This window comes from Neopelma chrysocephalum, unplaced genomic scaffold, assembly GCF_003984885.1.
Source record: "Neopelma chrysocephalum unplaced genomic scaffold, ASM398488v2 Primary Assembly neopelma1_97390, whole genome shotgun sequence".
Taxonomy (NCBI): Eukaryota; Metazoa; Chordata; class Aves; order Passeriformes; family Pipridae; genus Neopelma; species Neopelma chrysocephalum.
Window position 1 is genome coordinate 5245960 of NW_020926031.1, and position 21139 is coordinate 5267098.

At 42.9% G+C, this 21139-nt stretch overlaps 2 protein-coding genes across 4 annotated transcripts in view; one reads left to right on the forward strand and one right to left on the reverse strand.

The window, feature by feature from the left end:
- Positions 1-3337, forward strand: part of ANKRD22 (ankyrin repeat domain 22) — a 28050-nt gene extending 24713 nt beyond the window's left edge. For all 3 annotated transcript variants that reach the window (XM_027672416.1, XM_027672417.1, XM_027672418.1), the window contains 4 exons: positions 627-734; positions 1061-1138; positions 1999-2097; positions 2867-3337. In XM_027672416.1, the coding sequence (XP_027528217.1) occupies positions 627-734; positions 1061-1138; positions 1999-2097; positions 2867-2944 (363 nt within the window). In that variant the 3' untranslated portion in view covers positions 2945-3337. The remainder of the gene's footprint in view (positions 1-626; positions 735-1060; positions 1139-1998; positions 2098-2866) is intronic.
- Positions 3338-6036: 2699 nt separating this feature from the next.
- On the reverse strand, positions 6037-21045 carry LOC113961803 (lysosomal acid lipase/cholesteryl ester hydrolase-like). Its single transcript, XM_027672414.1, has 11 exons — positions 20971-21045; positions 20677-20758; positions 16910-17048; positions 15468-15582; positions 14229-14427; positions 13513-13622; positions 10531-10667; positions 9817-9957; positions 8315-8386; positions 7321-7389; positions 6037-6571 (listed from the first exon to the last, which is right to left on the reverse strand). The coding sequence occupies exons 3-11, from the start codon at positions 17039-17041 to the stop codon at positions 6338-6340; spliced, it is 1209 nt and encodes a 402-aa protein (XP_027528215.1). The 5' UTR covers positions 17042-17048; positions 20677-20758; positions 20971-21045; the 3' UTR covers positions 6037-6337.
- Between the last annotated feature and the right edge of the window lie 94 nt (positions 21046-21139).

Sequence of the window (21139 nt, forward strand, 5' to 3'; positions counted from 1 at the left end):
GTGTAACACCATAACCTAGTTTGTCAAATTCCAGTTTGGCAATCTGCGAGAAGCTTAACACTTTAGCACAAAACTTTGTAGCCCTGCCCGTTAGTTGCTTTGGTACATTCAGTATTCAAAGTTTCTTTAAACTCTGTTCTCACTAGGAATTTGTGGTGGTTATTGCTACTTGCCTGTGTTTCTCAGATGTCCCAAAGGAGATGTCCTAAAGTCTCATATGTCCTTGCTTCAGTAACCAGCACCTCCATAAGAAGAGGAGCTGTGGGGATTCTTCCCGCTAATTTAACTTCATGGGTGGTGATAGTACCCATGAGATGTCCACTCTGTCCTTTCAGTCTCTGCAGCCATGTCCAAGTGTGCAGACATACACATGGAATCATTTGGATCCCACATCCTCCTTGCATGTGTAGTCCAATTTCCATGCCCCTATATGTGTTAAATATGCTTCTACTTGAAGGAAGCAAAATGCAAGATGTGTCTGTTTCTGCTTGAAAATCAGAGGAATATTTCCAGTAGATAGTCTAAAAGAAAGCTTGTGAAATCTAAAATGGTCTACTCTTGTCAATATTAAACAAATAAAGTCAGATCACTGAATCTGGTGCTAATCAGAGTTATTTTGTGTTTAGAAGGACCGCACTTGCCTGCATTATGCTGTGAGAAAACGGTTTACCTTCCTTGACTATGTGCTCATCATAATCCTCATGCCAGTTATGCTTATTGGATATCTTCTCATGGTGAGTCTGGATGCAAGCAGGAAAAACACTGTATCTTTCCCTTTCCTTTTATGACATTTTTCATGGCAGTATTTCAGGCTAGGAACCTGTATAGTACACAGGACTGCTTTCTTAAAGCAAGGACTAGATGAATACAACAGAAGAAACAGAAATTTTGCTGTGAATATAGTTGGTGTAGGAACAGAATTGTAGCACTGCATCAACCTGGTATTTGCAGAAGACACTCTTCTTTTTGGAAAAAAACCACAGTACTTAGCCCAAATTTACTTAGCACTATATATAGATGAACTGTCTTACTGTGTTACTCTTTCTCTTGCACCAAACAGGTCTCAAAGACTAAACAGAATGAAAACCTGATCAAGATGTTGCTCAGAGCTGGAGCTGATGTGAATGCTACAGACTCTGTAAGTGGATTTATAAAAATGTAAATGTGGTTTGCATGCATGCAACAATTCTAAAAACAGACTTCAGAATCTTCTAGCAACATAGTCCTGCTATAGAATGGGATCAGGTACTGAACTGACTGTGATGTACCAGGAGAATTCAGTGTTTCCCCTTGACACTTAGGCAGCAGTTTTTCAATATACTAATGTACACAGAAATAATCCCCACTGATCAACTAATTAATTTTTTTTAACAATGCCCGCATAAGAGAATCCAGGTAAGCTGGACTGAGATACTTATGTATGAAATACCTGATCCTATAAAGATTCTACTGATATAAGGGTCTCAGTTTATCAGCATTTATGAGTTCTTGGACTGGAGCATATTTTTGGGCAAAGATCATGCCACAGGGCTAGACCCTGTGTGTACTCATGGTCATCAGAGTGTGCTGATCTGCCATAGACAGAGTCCTGTATCCACTAGCCTACTTGGGTGTGGTAAAGACCTCCTGTACTCTAAGATAGAAAAGAATGCCCAATTTTATCAGCAACCAAATTCTAAAATGCTGAAGTGCGAGCAAACAGTGTTGTTGGGATCAATATCCTTGAATCCTCTGAAATTAGTAAAGAACTACTGGCTTCCTGCTGAAGGTATCAGACCTGTTTTAGCAGCTGCTTCCCATGGAAGGAATGATTTTTTTTCTTTGTTCCTGTTGCTCTTATGATAATGTATTTGTTTTACTGTGTAGTATGTTGTGGTAGAAACTGATGTGTGTTTTGCATCCAGCTGTTGGGGGAAACTGATAAGGCTACAGGTACTTGCTTAAAGTCTACTAAAGAATTCAGAGAACTAAAATTCATCTGCTTCTGTCTCCCTTCAGTCTGGTAGCACAGCCCTTCACTATGCTTGTGAAATGAAAAATCAGGAAGTCATTCCTCTACTGCTTGAAGCTCATGCAGACACTTCAGTAAAGAATCAGGTAGGAAGGTGAAATTGATAACTGTATTTCCTTATCATGAGGGTGAATCAGTGTGCTGTAAGTCTTAGCTGGTGTGCGGCAGTTTAAAGAAAAGGGTGCTCAGCTTCCTGGAAGTGGAGTTGTTTCCTGTTTCGTATAAAACGTTTGCTCCGTTGCTTTTGTTGGCAAGAGCAACTTTGAAGTACAAATCCTTCACTGCTGGATTTCTACCAGTAAACACTGCCCTTATGTCCCCTGGTTTGGCACATCTCAGCTGTCTTTACAGTACATCTGCTTAACTCAGAGCTGCTCTACAGTTCTGTTCCTAAGAAGCAGGCTACAGGGGAGTGGTAAGAGCTTTCTTAGGTGCTTTTCATGCTGTTGAACACCATTATTCTGAGAGAGGCTAAGTCAAGCTGCTCCTGTCACCAGAATAGCTAAAATGTTGCCCAAATCAATATTGACCTGGGAGTATCTGCATTACTGAGTTGAGGTGAGCAATGTATTACCCATGTTGCTCTTGAATCCAAATCTTAGCTGTGCTAAGATTTAAAACTGTGCTAATATCCAAAATCGACTTTTGGATATTAGTCCCAGGAAACAGTGGAATGGCTGTCTGTCTTCAAAGAAGTATTAGCTCTGGCATGTTCTGAAAGTTTTGTTTTAGAGCATAGATGTGACAGGGGAACTTACACAGGAGACCACTGCATCTGGGTGACAAATTCAGGAAAGCTCCTTGTACTTGATCGATACCTATCATATTGCAATGTGTTTCATCTATTTCTTTCAGGATGGGGAGACTCCCTTAGATATAGCAAGAAGACTGCAGTTCCACAACATTGAAAGCATGCTAAGAAAAGCTTCCTAGTCATCAAGGACTTTCAAACATGCAGCAAATTACCTCATCTGACAATGCACCTTGCATAACAGCAAACGTCCAACAGAGGGTGAAGGCTGTTACCTGATAAAAACTTGGTCCACATCCACCCATTCCTTGCTGTAGACTTTGACAACTTTGTGTGAGACTTGTCAGTACCCCCAAGGCCATGTGTGGGGTGAAAGGAGTTAATTTGATTTTACTGAGCCATGAATGATTGCAATAGTGGTCAAAATATTGCCCTTACCATCTTCTTCATCAGTTTTATTACTTGACTTCTGCAGTCTGTGGATTTTGAAAGCTAGCTATAAAATATCTGGAAGCCTAAACATTGCATATGATGGTTGGCAGCCAATGCAAAAATAAAATATTCTTTAGAGTGCACATTACTTGTTCTATAGGGGAACTAAACAATATGCTGCAGCAGTTGTACAAAGTCTGGTACCCTTTCTCTTAGTATTTCTCTTCCCACAATGGGAGTGACTGGGAAAATAGGTCTCTCAGTTGAGCTCTTTTTCCTTCCATCCTTCCTACAAGTTTCACACACCTTAATTCTCACTATGTTGCTACAAGGGTAGGATTATCGTCTCTCTTTTTTTTTCATGTAAGACACAGCAAAAAGAGATTCAATGGCTTGCTGGAGACCATAGAGAAAGTAAATTCCCAGATCACTTTAATACATTAAGAAATAGTAATGAAAATATGTTTGGCACAGTAGAGAAACAGGTCTCTTGACTACCTTTCCAATATAAACAGTGTACTAAAGAAAAAAATCAATAAATGAAATGCTGTTGATGAGAACCAGATGTATCCTTCCCATGGGACTAGCAGGATAGTATGCTTTTCAGAGTGATGCATGCAGCAGGGGATAATACCAATAATAATAATAATAATAATATATCCATGAATCTTATCTTGCATAGGTGAAAGCAGAGGAAAACCTGCATTTGTAAGCAAGGTATTAAAGTGTCCCGCTGCTTTGTGATTTAATAATGCAGCAATAAAAGGGAATCTCCTTTGGAAGGCTGCTGTATCTTGCCTTCTTGATCTAATGGATCTTTATTTTTGTTGACAATTTTGGCCTTTTCCCATAAGCTGTCAGAAGTGCAGTAGATAGATGCCGTGATTAGCATTGCTAATGGGTGCTACACTAGGTGCATGGACCAGCTTGTGTATTTTTCCTGTGTTGAAGAAAACAGATAATTTTCAGTGTTACTATTCTATTGGATGCCAAGTCCAACTGCAAAGGGTCTTGGTTGGGCAATTTGAGTTTGAGTCTGCAGCCAGAAACACCCTATGAAACCAAGCTCCCTGTTTGAGCCTGTAATCATGAACACTTTATGTGTAATCTGGGGACAGGCGCTCTTACCTGCCAGATCTATGTGAGTAGATGTGAGGCACTTCCATGGATAATGAAGATGCCATCTCTTAGGGCTAATGGCTGGAAAGGAAAAACAACTGACTGCTTTCCCATGTTTTAGAACCTGCTTAAAGGAAGAATGGACAAGACACAGAGCTGTCTAAAAGTCGAAGCTGATATCTCAAGAGTGCTTGAAACAGCTTCATTGCCAGTGTCAAGAATAATTCATGGGGTGGAACCTGTATTGCTTGGAGTGCACCTTGCCAGATGGGTCTGCATTTCATTATTCCTCAGCTGCCATCCATGGTCTTCAAAATCGAGGGTTTTAGAGTGTGTGAGCAGACATTTGGGTGCTTTGTAGGCATGGAGGGCAGCAGAATGCTTCTATGAGTTTTTCTGAGGCTGGATTCCTTGATGTTTGGTAGAATCATAGAATCATAGAATCATAGAATAGGTAGGGTTGGAAGAGACCTCTAAGATCATCAAGTCCAACCCCTGATCCAACTCCAATTACTATATCATGGCACTAAGGGCCACGTCCAATCTCTTTTTAAAAACCTCCAGGGATGGTGAATCCACCACCTCTCTGGGTAGGTTGTTCCAATGCCTGATAACCCTCTCTGTAAAGAATTTCTTCCTAACATCTAACCTAAACCTCCCCTGGCAGAGCTTGAGCCCATGTTCCCTTGTCCTATTGTTGGTTGCCCGGGAGAAGAGACCAACCCCCGCCTGGCTATAACCTCCCTTCAGGTAGTTGAAGAGAGTGATGAGGTCGCCTCTAAGCCTTCTCTTCTCCAGACTAAACAACCCCAGCTCCCTCAGCCTCTCCTCATAGGACTTGTGCTCAAGTCCCTTCACCAGTCTCGTTGCTCTTCTCTGGACCCGCTCCAGCACCTCAATGTCCTTCCTGAACTGAGGGGCCCAGAGCTGAACACAATACTCAAGGTGTGGCCTCACCAATGCAGAGTACAGGGGAAGGATCACTTCCCTGCTCCTGCTGGCCACACTGTTCCTGATGCAGGCCAGGATGCCATTGGCCTTCTTGGCTACCTGAGCACACTGCTGGCTCATGTTCAGCCTCCTGTCGATCAGCACCCCCAAGTCCCTTTCTGCCTGGCTGCTCTCCAGCCACTCTGTCCCCAGCCTGTAGCGCTGCAGGGGGTTGTTGTGGCCAAAGTGCAGGACCCGGCACTTGGCCTTGTTGAACTTCATTCCATTGGAGTTTGCCCATCTCTCCAGTCTATCCAGATCCCTCTGCACAGCCCTCCTGCCTTCCGGTAGGTCGACACTCCCTCCCAACTTGGTGTCATCTGCAAATTTGCTGATGATGGACTCAATCCCCTCATCTAAATCATCGATAAAGATGTTAAAAAGGACTGGGCCCAGCACTGACCCCTGGGGGACACCACTGGTGACCGGCCGCCAACTGGATGCAGCTCCGTTCACCAGCACTCTCTGGGCCCGGCCCTCGAGCCAGTTCCTGACCCAGCAGAGAGTGCCCTTGTCCAAGCCGTGGGCTGCCAGCTTTTCCAGGAGTATGCTATGGGAGACAGTGTCAAAGGCTTTGCTGAAGTCCAGATAGACCACATCCACAGCCTTTCCCTCGTCCACCAGGTGGGTCACCTGATCGTAAAAGGAGATCAGGTTGGTCAAACAGGATCTGCCCCTCCTAAACCCATGTTGGTAGTCACCTATTGTCTGCTCAGTTTCTTGCGTTTGAAGATCTCTGTGAGGAGGGAAAAAAGTAAAAAAAAAAAAGCCAAGTCCTCTGTCAAGGGGATAAATAATTTAATGTAAATAAAGGTGCTCATTTCAACAGAGAAATGATCAAATCATACTTTTAGATCTCCATAGGAAGACACAAATTTGGCATGGGAATGCCTTGATGGGGTACATAAGATATGCATGAGAACAACAGAATGTAGGCTTAGGCAAATCAGTCTCGTAGAAATAAAAGCTGTTCAAATTAAATGATCCCTGCAGTACATTCTTGAATACATTCATGTTTTCAGCTTTCATTAATTTCAAAAGTATTTTTTTATTAGTTCAATGATTTTCATATACATTTTCTCAGTTGCATCAAGGCCCCAGATGAAATCAAGATGTCCCCATGTAGGAAAATGCTCATGGTAAATTAGATTACTAATCTGAGGAAGTAGCCTTGCCGTGTCTCTTGGATCTGCAAATGTGTCCTCTCCTCCGCTCCAAACAGCAATTGGTATGGTTATCTCCTCTATCTTGTACACAGGAGGAGCAGTCTGTAAGAAAGGGAGAAGGCTGAGTAAATGCTGTTGTATCAAAAGTTATGTTTAGGGAAGGATTCTGTGACAACATCTCTCCTTCTCTTTCCTGATATTCGGGGTGTGAAGATCTATAAATTTAGTTGGGCCATGGAGTGCAACTGTTCATTTTAGTTTTCATGCTTGGAACTTAAGTGACAAGGAAATAATTTGGCCATTTATAATTTCACTCTAGAAAATTTCTGAGACAGTATGTGAGATAGAAATGGACTGATTATATCTCTGGAGTCTTTCTGTCTGTGAAGAGCAGACAGCACAGGACACTGCAAGTCAAATGTGCTGATTAAAAGGGAAATGATTGTCAGTCCATTGCAGAGATCACTGTAGCTGTGAAATTAATTTCCTCCCTTAATTGAAAGGCAGATCCCGAATATTTTGGGGGAATTGAGGAGCACTGTACCCATCCAGTCCCAGGACTTGGGTGTGGCTCTTTGCCTTTTGGGAATGACATTTAAGTTGGCATGTCATTGGACACATCCCTGCATCAGTAGGGGAGGCAAAAAGAACTTCTGTTAGCTGTCTGCAAGGATCTGTCCATGCCGTGTCTGTGAATAGACTTTTATACTTTTGTGTGTGATTCAGTTGAAATGTTACCTGAGACCTCTCTTTCCCTTGGTAGCATTCACATGTGCTAAAATTTGAGTTTTTCTATTCTTAGTTTTACCAGGACCCAAGAATGAGTTCTCAAGGAAACCATATTGCCTTACCTGGTTGTATCTCTTCATGTTTTCCTTAGAGCCGTAGTTGTAAGCTTGAAATTGGTCTGTATGTGCTAGCTGTTAAAAGAACAGATAAAATGAAAGTGGCAGGAGACCAAGAAGCAGATTGCAGGAGGCATTTTAGTGCTCAGGTAGTGGACTGTGAGTTACTCCCACACTTTTCTCTGGTTGCAGGCTTCCTGGATATTGAGGGTAGATCATAGGATAAGTGGCTTCATTGCCTTTTCTCTTGCTAATTTTTTATCATGATCCTTATCTTCCACCCTTGGTATGTTTTGTTACTTAAAATTTTGCTTTACTACCTTGGGTAACTAAGGTTGGGGTTTCTGTTTGTAATACAGAGTTGGGTTCAGTTGTCCCATGGAAAGAGAACCTGAATGCCTATAATGTGTCAGGGCTATTACTAGTCTAGTGTAATATGCCTTGCAGGACTGATGAGTGAAGAGTTAAGTACATATACCTGGAGTTTTTTGTTTGTTTTGGTGATTTTATTTTTTGCACGAACATGACAAGTAATTTCATTTGTGAGTAGTTGTATGTAATAAAGGCTGAAAGAAATCCAGGGCCTGTCAATTTAGAAAACCTTTGCTTCAAGGATTTAAGTAACTGGGTGTGTGCTAGAAATCTGCTTACTGTATTGTCTTTGCTATTTTATCTTGCTGTGTCTGTGTTTGCTTTTATCCACCTGACTTTGTTAGAGGCCGGCAAAATAGACTGTAAAGTCACTAGCTGTCAGTGGTTTTTCTCCATTTCCTGGCTAGTTATATCCTGTGGGACTGACTGCTGGGAATCATTGTCAAGGGTATCTTCAAGAGCAAATCTACATTCTAGACTACATTAAGTGTGCAGGTGCTCGTGGCAGCAGGTGAGAAAGTGTGACGGTCGGTTTCCCAGATCCATCATCTCTGGATTTCCTTGTAGGCTGTTGGTTGCATAAAAAGCAGTAGTAAGAGACTGTTTATACATCTGTGCACAGTTATACCTGTTGCCAATGAACAATGTTCTGTACTGATGTTCCAGCTGGGGAATGTCCTACGTATGTGTCTATTCGACTCTGAGGAGAAAGCAGAAATTTTATAAAGACAGAGACCCGGTGTTGTGACAGAATAAAAATGCAAAGAAACTGAGCAACATACTGCTGCTGTATAAACCCCCCATATTAATGGGGTATTCTTTGAATATCAGGCAGAAAACGGAGAAGCAGACTTCAGAAGAGCTGGTTAAGAGTATGTATCTGCATGCCCTCTCTGGGAAAGCAGTACATTCCACGAAGACAGTACTGCTGTGGGATCCTGTGCCCAGAAAAATTAGGGAAAAACCTTTCAACTCTTTCAAAGTAGACTTCCCATCTCACACCAGACTCCCATGCATGTATAAGTCTTATGAAGATTTGGTTTTTTATTCACTTTACTCCTAGTCCTAAAGAAGCCAGCTTGTTTGTATTCTTTGTAGTTCTATTAGGGAGATGTTCCAGTCCCATCTCCCCAGATTCTTCCTCAGCTGTGTTACCTTGCCCTGAGGACCACATGAGTGACTTAACACAAATCAGGAAATATCTTAATGGTTTAGCTCTGCAATTCAAAAGGGCTGCGATGCCTTTAATTTCTTTTGCATTGAACCTTTGATTCTAACTGCTTTCTCATGTGTGCTTTTAAAAGTGGTTATAGATGGAAAAAATGCCTCCCTGTCATTACAGATATTGCAGTAATAAACATTATACAGGCCAGCTTCTGCACTTTGGCCACTATAAAGGGGATTGACACCACAGTGTCCATATGCTGGCAAGCACACAGAAAACTCTTCTATCTCTCCTGTCCCCTATGACTGATGCATTAGTGTTTGTGAATCCCACTGTAGGTGTGCTGCACTCCTCAGCACAACGTAAGGACTTTGTGTAGCTCTGCACCTTGTAGATTGAGCTGTTGGGTCCAGTTCTAAGGTCAACAAAATGGGAAAATGCCCTTTACGGTTGTTCTTTGGGACCAAGTTTTGGTGCAAGTAGTCTTAAAAGTGGGAATTAAAAAGGGGCTTTTTCCTGACTTTTAGCTATTCCAGTGTTCAGAGGACGCCAGTGTCCACATGTCAGGGGAAGAAACTGGCAACTGTATTGCCAAGAATAAATTCAACTCCATCATTCACTGTTTCTTTTTAAAGAACATCTGTGTGTGACCAATTCTGGTTGGCTTAGCCCCCAGAGAGGGTACATCTATTGACATATACAATATAGGTGTAGTCTGAATTCAGTCTTTTCTTTCTGGAATTGGAATGTGCCAAGTTGTTGGTCCCATCCATCACTACCTCTAGTCATGCTGCTGCTGTTGACAGCACACAATGTCCTGGCATTCCCTCAGTCTGCTGAGAACTATGTTGTGGTTTATGTATGTTTACATGCACGACAATAACTAGATAAGGAGAAAATGTACAAGTGTAACTTCCAAAATCACTTTAGTTTTATTTTGAGTAGGTGTTCTTGCATATACTTACCGTGTTCAGATTTTTTATGCTGCCTCCAGCTATGTAACAGAGAACATGGGCACAAAACTTATCCAGGTTTGTACATAACTGTGTCACGGGTCCTTTCAGAAATCCGATCTGGTGAAAGGCTCCTTTGCAGCCGAATAGTAACTGAAGGAAAGGAAAAGTGCAACACTTTTTTTTCTGGTTACAGAAACATTTTATGCAGGAAATTGTAGCTAATAGCCTAGCCTCCTAGAGCAGTGTTCAGAGTGCTGAAACAGCTTATCCTCACAGTACCCCTTAAAACACCCTCTTCCCCATAATGCATCATTTATTCTTCCTTTTTCATATTATTATAATCAATCCTGGAGGAAGCCATCCTTCTATTTCTAGTGTAATGACCTCAGTGCCTAATCATTTTTGAAGTCCTAGAGACTGCCATGGCTGCTATTGCACTTGTTTAGTTCCTCCTGCGTGAGGCCAGCAAAATATTAGTTAAACTGTAAGAGTACAACAAGATAGAGTTTCACCAGTCTCCTGCTTCACAGGGATCTGCTGCTGAAAGCTCTGTATCCTGACTGTTTTCCCCATGGAATTTGGGAACAGATCTTTCAAGAGCACTCAATTCATCCCTAGCTCAGTGTCAGCAGGTCACTTGTTTGGGAACACTTCATCTCATGCTGAGTGAACCTCGTGAAGGTTAGTAAGGCATCGGGCCCCTTAGAAGGAAAAATTACATACCCAGAGCAGTGGTTCAGGAAGATTTGTTATCCTAACCAGAATGCTTGTAGCATGTGGGCATGCAGTTACTGGACCCAGAGCAAAGAACACTTTCACCCGTTGAGCCAGCTCAGGGTATGTAGAAAATGCTATGAAGCCTGCAAACAGAGAAGAGACAGACTGAGTTAGTGAAGATATCTTCTACAGATAAATTAAATACATAAACAGTAGGTACTGATACCAGATTTGCCATCTGTTGTTCATGTTTGTCTGTGCTGCGTTTTGCTTAAGGCAAGTGTTGAAGATAAGTCCTGAAACTAATTTTATTTGGGAGGCAAAGTTCATTCTGAGGTTTAGAGCATGTCATCAGAACAGTTTTTGTGGCAACATGTCAATGAGGTTTTCATTACAACATTAATTCCCTCTAAAGTTCAAGAAACACTCATAAAAAATGAGTTTTTCAGATTATAGTTTATTATAATATATATAATATATATAATATATATATATTATCTGTTTATGCTTTCATGAGGAAATTGTAGAATAATCAGCTGAATACTGGGAGGTTTGAGTGTTTTCAACTAATTGTTTGCATCACCAGTAGCTGAAGAAAGCCTAGATGGTTAGTTTGTTTTGCCCTGAGGGTCTTTAAATCTCTTATGAGAGGCAAAGAAGGTAAGATCTGGAGCTGTGATAATATTATGGTTTTCCCACTGTTCCTTCTCTTTTTTTTCTAGGTTGTTTACACTAATGAACTGGCAGTTGTTCATTTCTGATCAATATCTGTTCATGGATCTTACATATAAACCATAAATATCAAGAGCTTTCAGCTGACGCTAGAAGAAAGTTAGGTGCATTCAGAGACCATGAAATAAATTAATGCTAATGGTTGGGCCTAAGAGAAAAGAAGTTAATAATATTTTTTCTTTCCTAATTTTCAGTCTCGGGCACTATGCTTTTAAACAGTAATGTGGCCAGTTATAGCCACTCATGAACTACACTTTAAATTGTAGGATTGACATTAAGTCACATGACAGTAATGTTGAGGTTATTTTTCCTTGTCTTCTGTTAATTTAAATTATGTATTATATGTGCTGTTTTATCTTTTTAGTTTTTCCATCCTGTTCACAAGAAACAGGCTCCCAAAGGAAGTGGTCACAGCACCAATCCCGCCAGAGCTCAAGAAGAGAAGAATTTGGACAATGCTCTCAGGCACATGGTGTGATTCTTGGGGCTGGCCTGTGCTGGGCCATGAGCTGGGCTTTGATGACCTTTGTGGGTCCCTTCCAACTCAGGATATTCTATGATTCTATGATTCTAGTTGTATGTCTCAATACAAACAAAGACCTTAATGAAAATTCTTATTGGAATTCTTTATGGAGCAGATTATCCTGTGTGAAATCACACAGCAGCTACAGGATGGACAAGGGATCAGACCCAGCCAACACGGGTTTAGGAGGGGCAGATCCTGTTTGACCAACCTGATCTCCGTTTACGATCAGGTGACCCACCTGGTGGACGAGGGAAAGGCTGTGGATGTGGTCTATCTGGACTTCAGCAAAGCCTTTGACACTGTCTCCCATAGCATACTCCTGGAAAAGCTGGCAGCCCACGGCTTGGACAGGGGCACTCTCTGCTGGGTCAGGAACTGGCTCGAGGGCCGGGCCCAGAGAGTGCTGGTGAACGGAGCTGCATCCAGTTGGAAGCCGGTCACCAGTGGTGTCCCCCAGGGGTCAGTGCTGGGCCCAGTCCTTTTTAACATCTTTATCGATGATTTAGATGAGGGGATTGAGTCCATCATCAGCAAATTTGCAGATGACACCAAGTTGGGAGGGAGTGTCGACCTGCCGGAAGGCAGGAGGGCTCTGCAGAGGGATCTGGATAGACTGGAGAGATGGGCAAACTCCAATGAAATGAAGTTCAACAAGGCCAAGTGCCGGGTCCTGCACTTTGGCCACAACAACCCCCTGCAGCGCTACAGGCTGGGGACAGAGTGGCTGGAGAGCAGCCAGGCAGAAAGGGACTTGGGGGTGCTGATCGACAGGAGGCTGAACATGAGCCAGCAGTGTGCTCAGGTAGCCAAGAAGGCCAATGGCATCCTGGCCTGCATCAGGAACAGTGTGGCCAGCAGGAGCAGGGAAGTGATCCTTCCCCTGTACTCTGCATTGGTGAGGCCACACCTTGAGTATTGTGTTCAGCTCTGGGCCCCTCAGTTCAGGAAGGACATTGAGGTGCTGGAGCGGGTCCAGAAAAGAGCAACGAGGCTGGTGAAGGGACTTGAGCACAAGTCCTATGAGGAGAGGCTGAGGGAGCTGGGGTTGTTTAGTCTGGAGAAGAGAAGGCTTAGAGGCGACCTCATCACTCTCTTCAACTACCTGAAGGGAGGTTATAGCCAGGCGGGGGTTGGTCTCTTCTCCCGGGCAACCAACAATAGGACAAGGGGACATGGGCTCAAGCTCTGCCAGGGGAGGTTTAGGTTAGATGTTAGGAAAAAATTCTTTACAGAGAGGGTTATCAGACATTGGAACGGCCTACCCAGAGAGGTGGTGGATTCACCATCCCTGGAGGTTTTTAAAAAGAGATTGGACGTGGCCCTTAGTGCCATGATATAGTAATTGGAGTTGGATCAGGGGTTGGACTTGATGATCTTGGAGGTCTCTTCCAACCCTACCTATTCTATGATTCTATGATTCTATGATTCTATGATTGCTGAGAAAAATAGCCAATGACAGTACCTGAAGTACCCAGTAGATGTTCACTTCTATGTCTCTAATTATTTAAAAAGTTAAACAATATTTGCATCTGCTATTAGGTTTATTTGCTTATTAACAGTGACCAAAACTGTTTTTAGAGAAGTTTTGCATATGTTCCAAATCTCAACGCAGAAAACCATCTATGTTTTTCTAACTCTCTATGAAAAGAAAAACAACAGAATCAATAGAGAAACCCACCTACTGATCAGATAGGAACATGAATCATTGTTAATAAGTGTCCTAACATTACCTGCAGTTGCGCCTTCAGAGTGACCAATGTAATATACATCCTTCTGTCCAGTTTTATTCATGATGAAATACAGCTCTGCTGGAATATCATATTTACCCATTTCATCAAAGCTAAAGGGAGAAACACAAAAAGCTTGCGGATAATTCAGCCACCACAGTGTGAGTTACTGAATGTCAGTTTTGTTCCTTGCACCAAACAGGACCCACTGAAGGATGAGGTTGCAGGCTGTGTCTGCTTGATTTGGGGAAGTGGGCAGAGGGACACAGCTGTACAGCCAGGCTGCCTGATGCCTTGGGCTCTCTGTAGAGCAGATGCCAGTTTTGCCTGACAGCTGCAGCCCTTGGGGAACTGAATTTAATCAATGCTTTCACCAGCATGGGTTACAAAACACGTCTTTCTCGGTTGAATTCAACTGTGAGAGATTAGAGATCTCTAGACAAGGCTGCTCAGCCTGTTCTAGCTGAGGTTCTTTCTCTCCCTCTCACAGTACTCCCTTTTCCACAGCATGATATTTCATTTCCCAGTGTCTGAAATCTCTTCCCCAGCCAATTCTCCCAGCTCTGTGTAGCTACGAGCATCCTTCTTCATCTGGTTCTTTACTCTCCTTGGTTGGTGCAGATCCTGTTACGATGCTGGTTTAGATAAAAGCCATAAGGCTGAAGCTATCTAGTCCCCTTGGAGTTTCTATGTTGAGTAATTCTCTCTCTACAGAGTACCTGAACTTCCAGAATTCTTTCTGGCTGGGATTAAGGGTCCTGTGTTTTAAAGACCAAGTGTTCCCTCGGGTGTTTCCCATCCAGACATCACAGCCAGCATCTGCGAGGATGAAGCCCAAGCTGTCATTGTGCAGGTTAGAAATCCAGTGAGTAGCGTCTCCTAGAAAAGCATGCTGTAGGAAGACTACAGGCCTTTGCCCTGAAAAAGATTAAAATATTCTTATATTAGAGCAGTAATTAATATTGAAGTGCAGAGTTCAGCTTGTGAGAGGTTTCCTTCTTCAAAAAGCTCCCAGGAGAACTATACTTAGATATTGTTCTGAGAAACCTGGAGGTTTGTTCCATGCAAGCAGGAACCTTTTTATGACATTTCATAGCCATTTTATGACAGGTCTGGCAAATAAAGAATTTACTGAGGAGGCCTGTCCCCACCTCTTCTAGCACTGGAAAGCCAACTTACAGGGCCTGTCCTGAAACTATCTACCCAAAGCTGAAAACTGCTGAGGGAGTAATAGTGTATGGAAGACAAAGAAAAATTCATCCAAAGAAGCATATCCACTCTTAGGTAACCAAGTGAGCAGGGCTGAGAGGCCCTTCATCTAACCTTGGTTAGCCTTACTTTGAGAGTCAGGCTGGTCCAAATGGTCTCCAAAGGAAGAGATCCAATTAAGAGAAGGCATCTGAAATAAATAATTCTATAATTCTAACAAGGAGTACTAAACAAAGTAGCAGTACCCAGGATACTTCAAATTTCAGCTGGAAATTTTTATTCCATTCAGGAAATGTGATGAAACTGATGCAATGCTTTTGCTTTTCACTGATGACATGATTTCTTACCTCCTTCCTCAAGAATATCTCTGTCCTTCAGAAGCCCTGGAATGAATATTCGTATACCTAACCTCAGAGGCTTTGTTATCAGGCTTCTATTTTATATGTTTATTACTTAGTGTGCTAACACAAAACCTTCCCAAATCCAGTTTACCAATCCATCCCCACAGGTCATTTGAGCAAAAAAACCCCAAACTGGGATATGACAAAATTATTAGAAAAGTCTGAAATAAGGACAGAGACAGCGAATGTGCAGACTTCAGATGGGTTCAGTGTTCAAACCACATTTCTGACTAGATGCTGTTGTGGAGATGGAAAAGTGTGGTACATGCCATTGCATGTGCCAAGGGGAGGGCACCAAGGTAAAAGTTGGCTTTCAGACCTTCTTTATGTCCTATAACCCTGTCACACCTGTGTTTCGGCTGTTCCTCCCAGCAGGAATTCTGAAAACAGCAAGAATGTATCCATCCTCTGTTGTAACTTCATATTCCTCGCTGGGGTACCCATGATATCTGATAATTTCACTCTGTGGAAAGCCAAAGGAGAGTTTGTTAATGTGCAAGTTGTCCTGTTCTGGAGGGTAACCAAAATGAACAGTGTGGATGTGAGATGTACTGTGATGGCAGAGCAAGGCCCCTGGCCACAAGGACCTTGGCTGACAATAAATATTACAGGTCTTGTAAAAAGACGCAGCAAAGTCCTCTCCAGACCTGCTTAGATCGTAGTTATTTGGTTTTTGGCTCCCTATTATGGGACAAGGCAGAACTGTACTCAGTGACTAACCTTTCGGGAGACAATTTGTCATGTTTTGCAAGGGTGATACAGATCGTACCTTTCTACAGATTAAATATGCCGCCCTATCTGCATAAGACAATGCCAAAAGCTGTGGGGAGGGTCCATAATGAATCCTTTCTTGCCAAAGTGTGGTTAGGCAAGCCATGCAGGCAAGGCAAACAAGGGTGGAGACCTTGTCAAAGGAACTCATAAGACCACCTACACCTAATTTTGCATGTACTCTGAGGAAATCTTTGGTGATTCAGGGCAAGCCATCTTGGATTAGTTTGTGTTGTGAGAATCTGCTGTTTGAAGAAGGGGTTCAACTTCTCCTACCTCTGAGCAAACAGGTTGTTATGGAAGGGCAGGCCTTTGCTTCACTTGAGATTAGAAACCAGCCTTTGCCTCCACTGCAAAGGAATTCTTCTCTGTGGCAGCCCAGACTGTTCAGATAGGAGAATCAAGGTTTCTTCCAGGCTGTTGCTGGAGGGCTCTTTGTCCTCTTGCCAGGTTTGCACTCCTCCCTTTTTGCGGTAGCCCAAAATACCAACATGTATTAAAAAAGCTGGCTGCAAACATTTGCCATGGGGCATGACACAGCTTCACGTTTATCATATATCTCTTGGGGTTCACCCTAAACACATGCAGCAAAAGTCTGTTGTTCAGTTTGATATGGACTGGAGCATGTAATCTGTGCTCTAGCCACAGTCCAGGTCTGAGCCCAGTTTCTGGGATCAAAATTCAGTAGCCTGGGCATCCAGGGGATTGCCTAGTCTTGGAGTTCTGGGGAGTTGCCTAGCCTTGGAGCCAAAAGTAGCAGCCAGCATTCTCTGGCTGTGCACTGTGACACAGTGCTATGTGTCTGCCCTCATGCAATATGTCCCTGGCACGTTCAGAGCCAGCCCTCATTTTGATGGTGACTCTAAGGCAGTGGTTTTGGAAACAGCAGACTGGGAAAATGGGAAATGTAAAAGGGGCCCTTCTTAGCTTCCTGACAAGGACTGTTAGTTATGGAACAGTGGTAATGGTACTGGGAGAGAAGCTTTAGAAAGAAAGGGAGAGTAGGTGACCCAACTTACAACATTCATAAAGCATTCAGGGTTGCGAGTCTTCTTGCACGGGCTTGTGTCTGCACTCAGAGTGGAGGGTGCTGTGAATCCTGCTGAAAAGGCAATTCCCTGGGAGCAGAGCAGCAGGAGGAGGCACCACATCTTGAGGCTGTGTGAAAGAGCACATGCAGGGGTGTGCCTGTTAGGAAGGGAGTGGTGTGGAATTCCACCAGAAGACCCAGGTAGGAGTCTCCTGAAGGTTGCCCAAGGTCTGTTTCCCAAAGGGCAGAATAAGTATCTGTGTGAGAAAGGGCTGTCTACAGTTCACCCTGTTTAACAGGTAGGGTTGTAGAACGGGAGAATAAAACACTTTGGGATACCGCGCAAGAATATGCCTGAGCACTCTATAGATTCCTAGAGAACTGTGGTCAATAGGCAAGGCCAGCTCTTGGTATGAGTCTAGGAGAAGCTTGACAAAGAAGCATGAGTACCTCAGATGACTATCACCCAGCTTGCCTGTCTTTATCTCTCTCCACTCTTCTGCCAGCAGAAGAGGTGAACGGAGAAGAAAGCATTGTTTGTTTCCTGTCTCCTCAGGAATGAGGTGAGAGAGGATCAGGATGGGCTCTCTTTAAACCTGCCCTCTCCTCTTCTGTGATCAAATGCCATTCCTAGGGCTGTCAGTGGCATACTGGGGTGAGGGATCAGATAATGAGGCTCATGAAGGGGCTAGAAGTGATTCAAGGACTCTGTGAGGAGATGTACTTGGCTTAGGGGAACATACTTGCACCAGTTCAGTGCCAGCTTGTGCTTTCATCACAGGATGATGTGCCCAAGACCAGGTTCAGGTCCTGCTTGGAATTAGCTCCTCTGAGAATATGAAGCAAACAAGGTGGCCATGTGTGGCTCCCCAAAATACCCATGAGTCAGTTCCCAGTCAGTCTTACCTCTTGGCCACCAGCCAAGCAGCCTGAGCAGTGAGCAGTGGATCCTGAGACTGCTTTTGTGTTGCCAAGGGCCTGTCTCCTTTCTGTCTTAGAAATGGCTGTCCACAGTGCAAATCTTGCATTGGTCATGGGGAGGTGAGATCTTACCCTTTCCTGGGTTGACTGATGGTGCCAGATTAGCTTTTCTGAATAGAAATTGCAGAGTGCAGTTGACCCTAGTACCAGTTTGTGTCAACTCCACCTACAGTAGGAGTAGGAGATACTGCTTCCAAGCTTCAGTCTTTATTTTCCAGAACCCAGGTCAATGAGAGCAGGAATACTGCTCTCTGTGACCTTCCCAGACCTTTTTTTCAACATGAAAATTTTGACTTGAATACAACCTAGGAAAGGGAAGAACAGATTCTGTGACCCAGAAAGTTACTGAGTGTGAGATTATGGGCTAAAATTGTTTGGAGAGCAAGAGAAGTGCTCACAAGTTCAGTGCTCCTTGCCTACAAGACCGCTGCAGGGGATGGGATTTGGGGATAGGATTGTTCTTTCTAAAGAACTGTACAAAAAAGATTAATGCATGAAGCTCAGTACTGTGCTCACACATTCTGGAAAAGCCCTTATACATCTGATTTTTTTGTATGCTGTGCTTGAATGTGGGAAGAGAGAATGAGGGCTGTGAAGGGAAAAGTAGCAGCCATTCTGCATGTGTATAAAGACCATAAAGATCAGGCAGGAGACCCAAATGTTCAACAATAGAATCCATGGGACAAAAGGTACACGAAATGCGTGTAAGGCTTCAGCTCATCAAGGTGTCTTGTAAGATTGCCTCACCAGTAATGACTGGGGACATTACTGCTCCTGTGAGCTTGATTTCCTCAGAAGAAGAGGACATACTTCTATGACCATGGTGTGTTCATGTTAGTTCACCTTTCTGTCCATCCCATAATTAACTTTTGATGTAATTGTCAAATATCTGCCAAGTTCAGCACTGAGATACAAGCCTGTAAGGTAATGGGGTTCACAGGAGCTCCTGAGGACTGTTTGTCAGGGAAGGACTATTCAACAGGGTTTAACCTTGCATGAGGGGAGGCAGGCTGAAGGCAGCTGTTGTTATGTCTGGCAATCAGCTGAGCAGTCACCAAGAGTGAGCTAGTCAACTTTTCAGTGTCCATGTAGCTTCAAAGCAGCTACAGCATGCATGGTTTGTGAGTGAATTTCGTAGGACACGTGTCTGTTGTACAGTTTTCATTAGGAAGTTAAGCAGACTCAGGAGACAAGTCTTTCTTAAACCAGACATTAGACATGGAGAATGTAATTTTTAATGAAGAACAGAGGTTCTCATCCAGCCACGTGTTTATTGAGTCTGCTTCTGACATAAGTCATCTGCTATGATGAGATATGGTGCTCTATGAAGTTTATTTCTACTTGGAAATGTTCAATATCAAGATCAAGAGAAAATAAGAAAGTATTCCCTGTCAAGTAATGGGGAATATGAACAGGATTTGTGGGAATGAGAGAGGGGTAACCAGGAGATTTTTTCAGTCTCTAAACATCCTTATAGGAAAATATGTTTTGACTTTTTGTGATATTCAATTAAACCTTTAAAATTGACTGAACAAATTTGAAGAATTAAATCTCATGAGTCATCAAACAGTTGAAATGAGGCAGCATTTGGAAACACCCAAAACTTTAAACTTGGCATCAAGACACATCCATTTGATTCCCTTTGTATATCAAATACTTCTTAATTTCTGTTGTCAAAACAGGAAGCTTCACAACTACATACTCAGGCAGTGCAACAGTGTTTTGCCTTCTGCTGTTTTATTCTGTTCTAGTGGGAGTAAAATATACCTCTCTCTCCCTGCACAGGGAATCTCATTTGGGAAGAAAAATTTCTGCTCAGATTGTTTCCAAATCACTACCAAGATTAGTTGTGGCAATGCAGAGGCTGAATTATTCCTCTTGTTAGGGCAAACTTTCCTCAATGCACTCCGTCATCACCTGGCTTAGCTGGCATGGCTCATGGACTTCCAGGTATTCACCTTTTAAATGAGATACAGCGGGCTGAGTACTATCAATCTTGGCAGGCTGCTACTCCCTTAAACTTTAGGAATAAAGACAGGAGATGTGAGCAGCTGTTTCCACCTAGTGAGGTGAAATAACTAAGTAACTACTGGGCATGGTAAACTGTCATAAAAGAACATGCTTAGATGAAAAAATGGTCAGAGAGAGAAATGCTCTTGAAAGTTCTTTAGGTACTTCTAAGATTTAGTGAAACCAAACTCTTATAAAAGAACATGTTTAGATGGAAAAATGGTCAGAGAAAGAAATGCCCTTGAAAGTTCTTTAGGTACTTTTAAGATTTAGTGAAACTAAGATGAAAGCCATTCCGAAATTCATCCTTCTAACCTTGTGCCTTAAGAAGTCTAAAAGTTATTTCACAGTAGCTGTAAGGCAACCACACACCAACCAGAAAAGCGACTGTGACTAAACACATATGAGAATTTGCTGCCTTACTCACTAACAAAACATACATGTGCATTACACGGCAGGAACAGGAGGTCCAGATTACACACATTGTTGCAATTCTGGAACATTCATTCCCTTGTTCTCAGACTGAAGAAAACAAGTAGAGAAAAATTAAATAGTTGCTCTTTTTCTTCCCTTTGTGCACATCAAACTTATTTGTCTTCTAATTTGAGCAAAGAAGCACCTCTGTGCATAGCAATAGGCTTACAGATCAGAGAGGCAAAACATTGTCTATTTTTACAACCAACTGCACAAAATCAAGAGAGCACATCTCTGTGGAGACAGGCAACAGAGAAAGAGACCATGAACACATACATACAAGCAACTTACCTCTGCTTTGACTGCCTTGCTTGTGTCTTCTGCCACTGTGCCTGGTCCGTCTCCACTAGCAGACTGATTCACTGGCAGAAACCTGCGCAGATAAAAGGAAGTCAAAACAAAATGAGCACTTCAGGGAAGCAGCTGCGAGTGTCATGAGCTGGCAGCATGTATTGTAGAGCGTGTTTAAGTGCTGATTTGGCAATGCTTCAGAAGTGGGGAAATCTTTGTGATGAAAACGATCTTCTGGTTTAATTCACAAACCCAAAATGCACTATGGAGCGGGAGAGTTTACAGACTACCTACAAATCAGTGGTTAGGATGTTTAGCTGGGACCTGGGTGTTCCAGTTTGCTGGGGCTGTGGCAGACCTTAACCAGTACTGTTGCCCAACTGAGGGGCTGCTTCAAATATAATCTTTTAAGATGAAAATGAGGAAGTGTCCAGCTTCTCTCAACACAGTCTCTCAAGAAGAG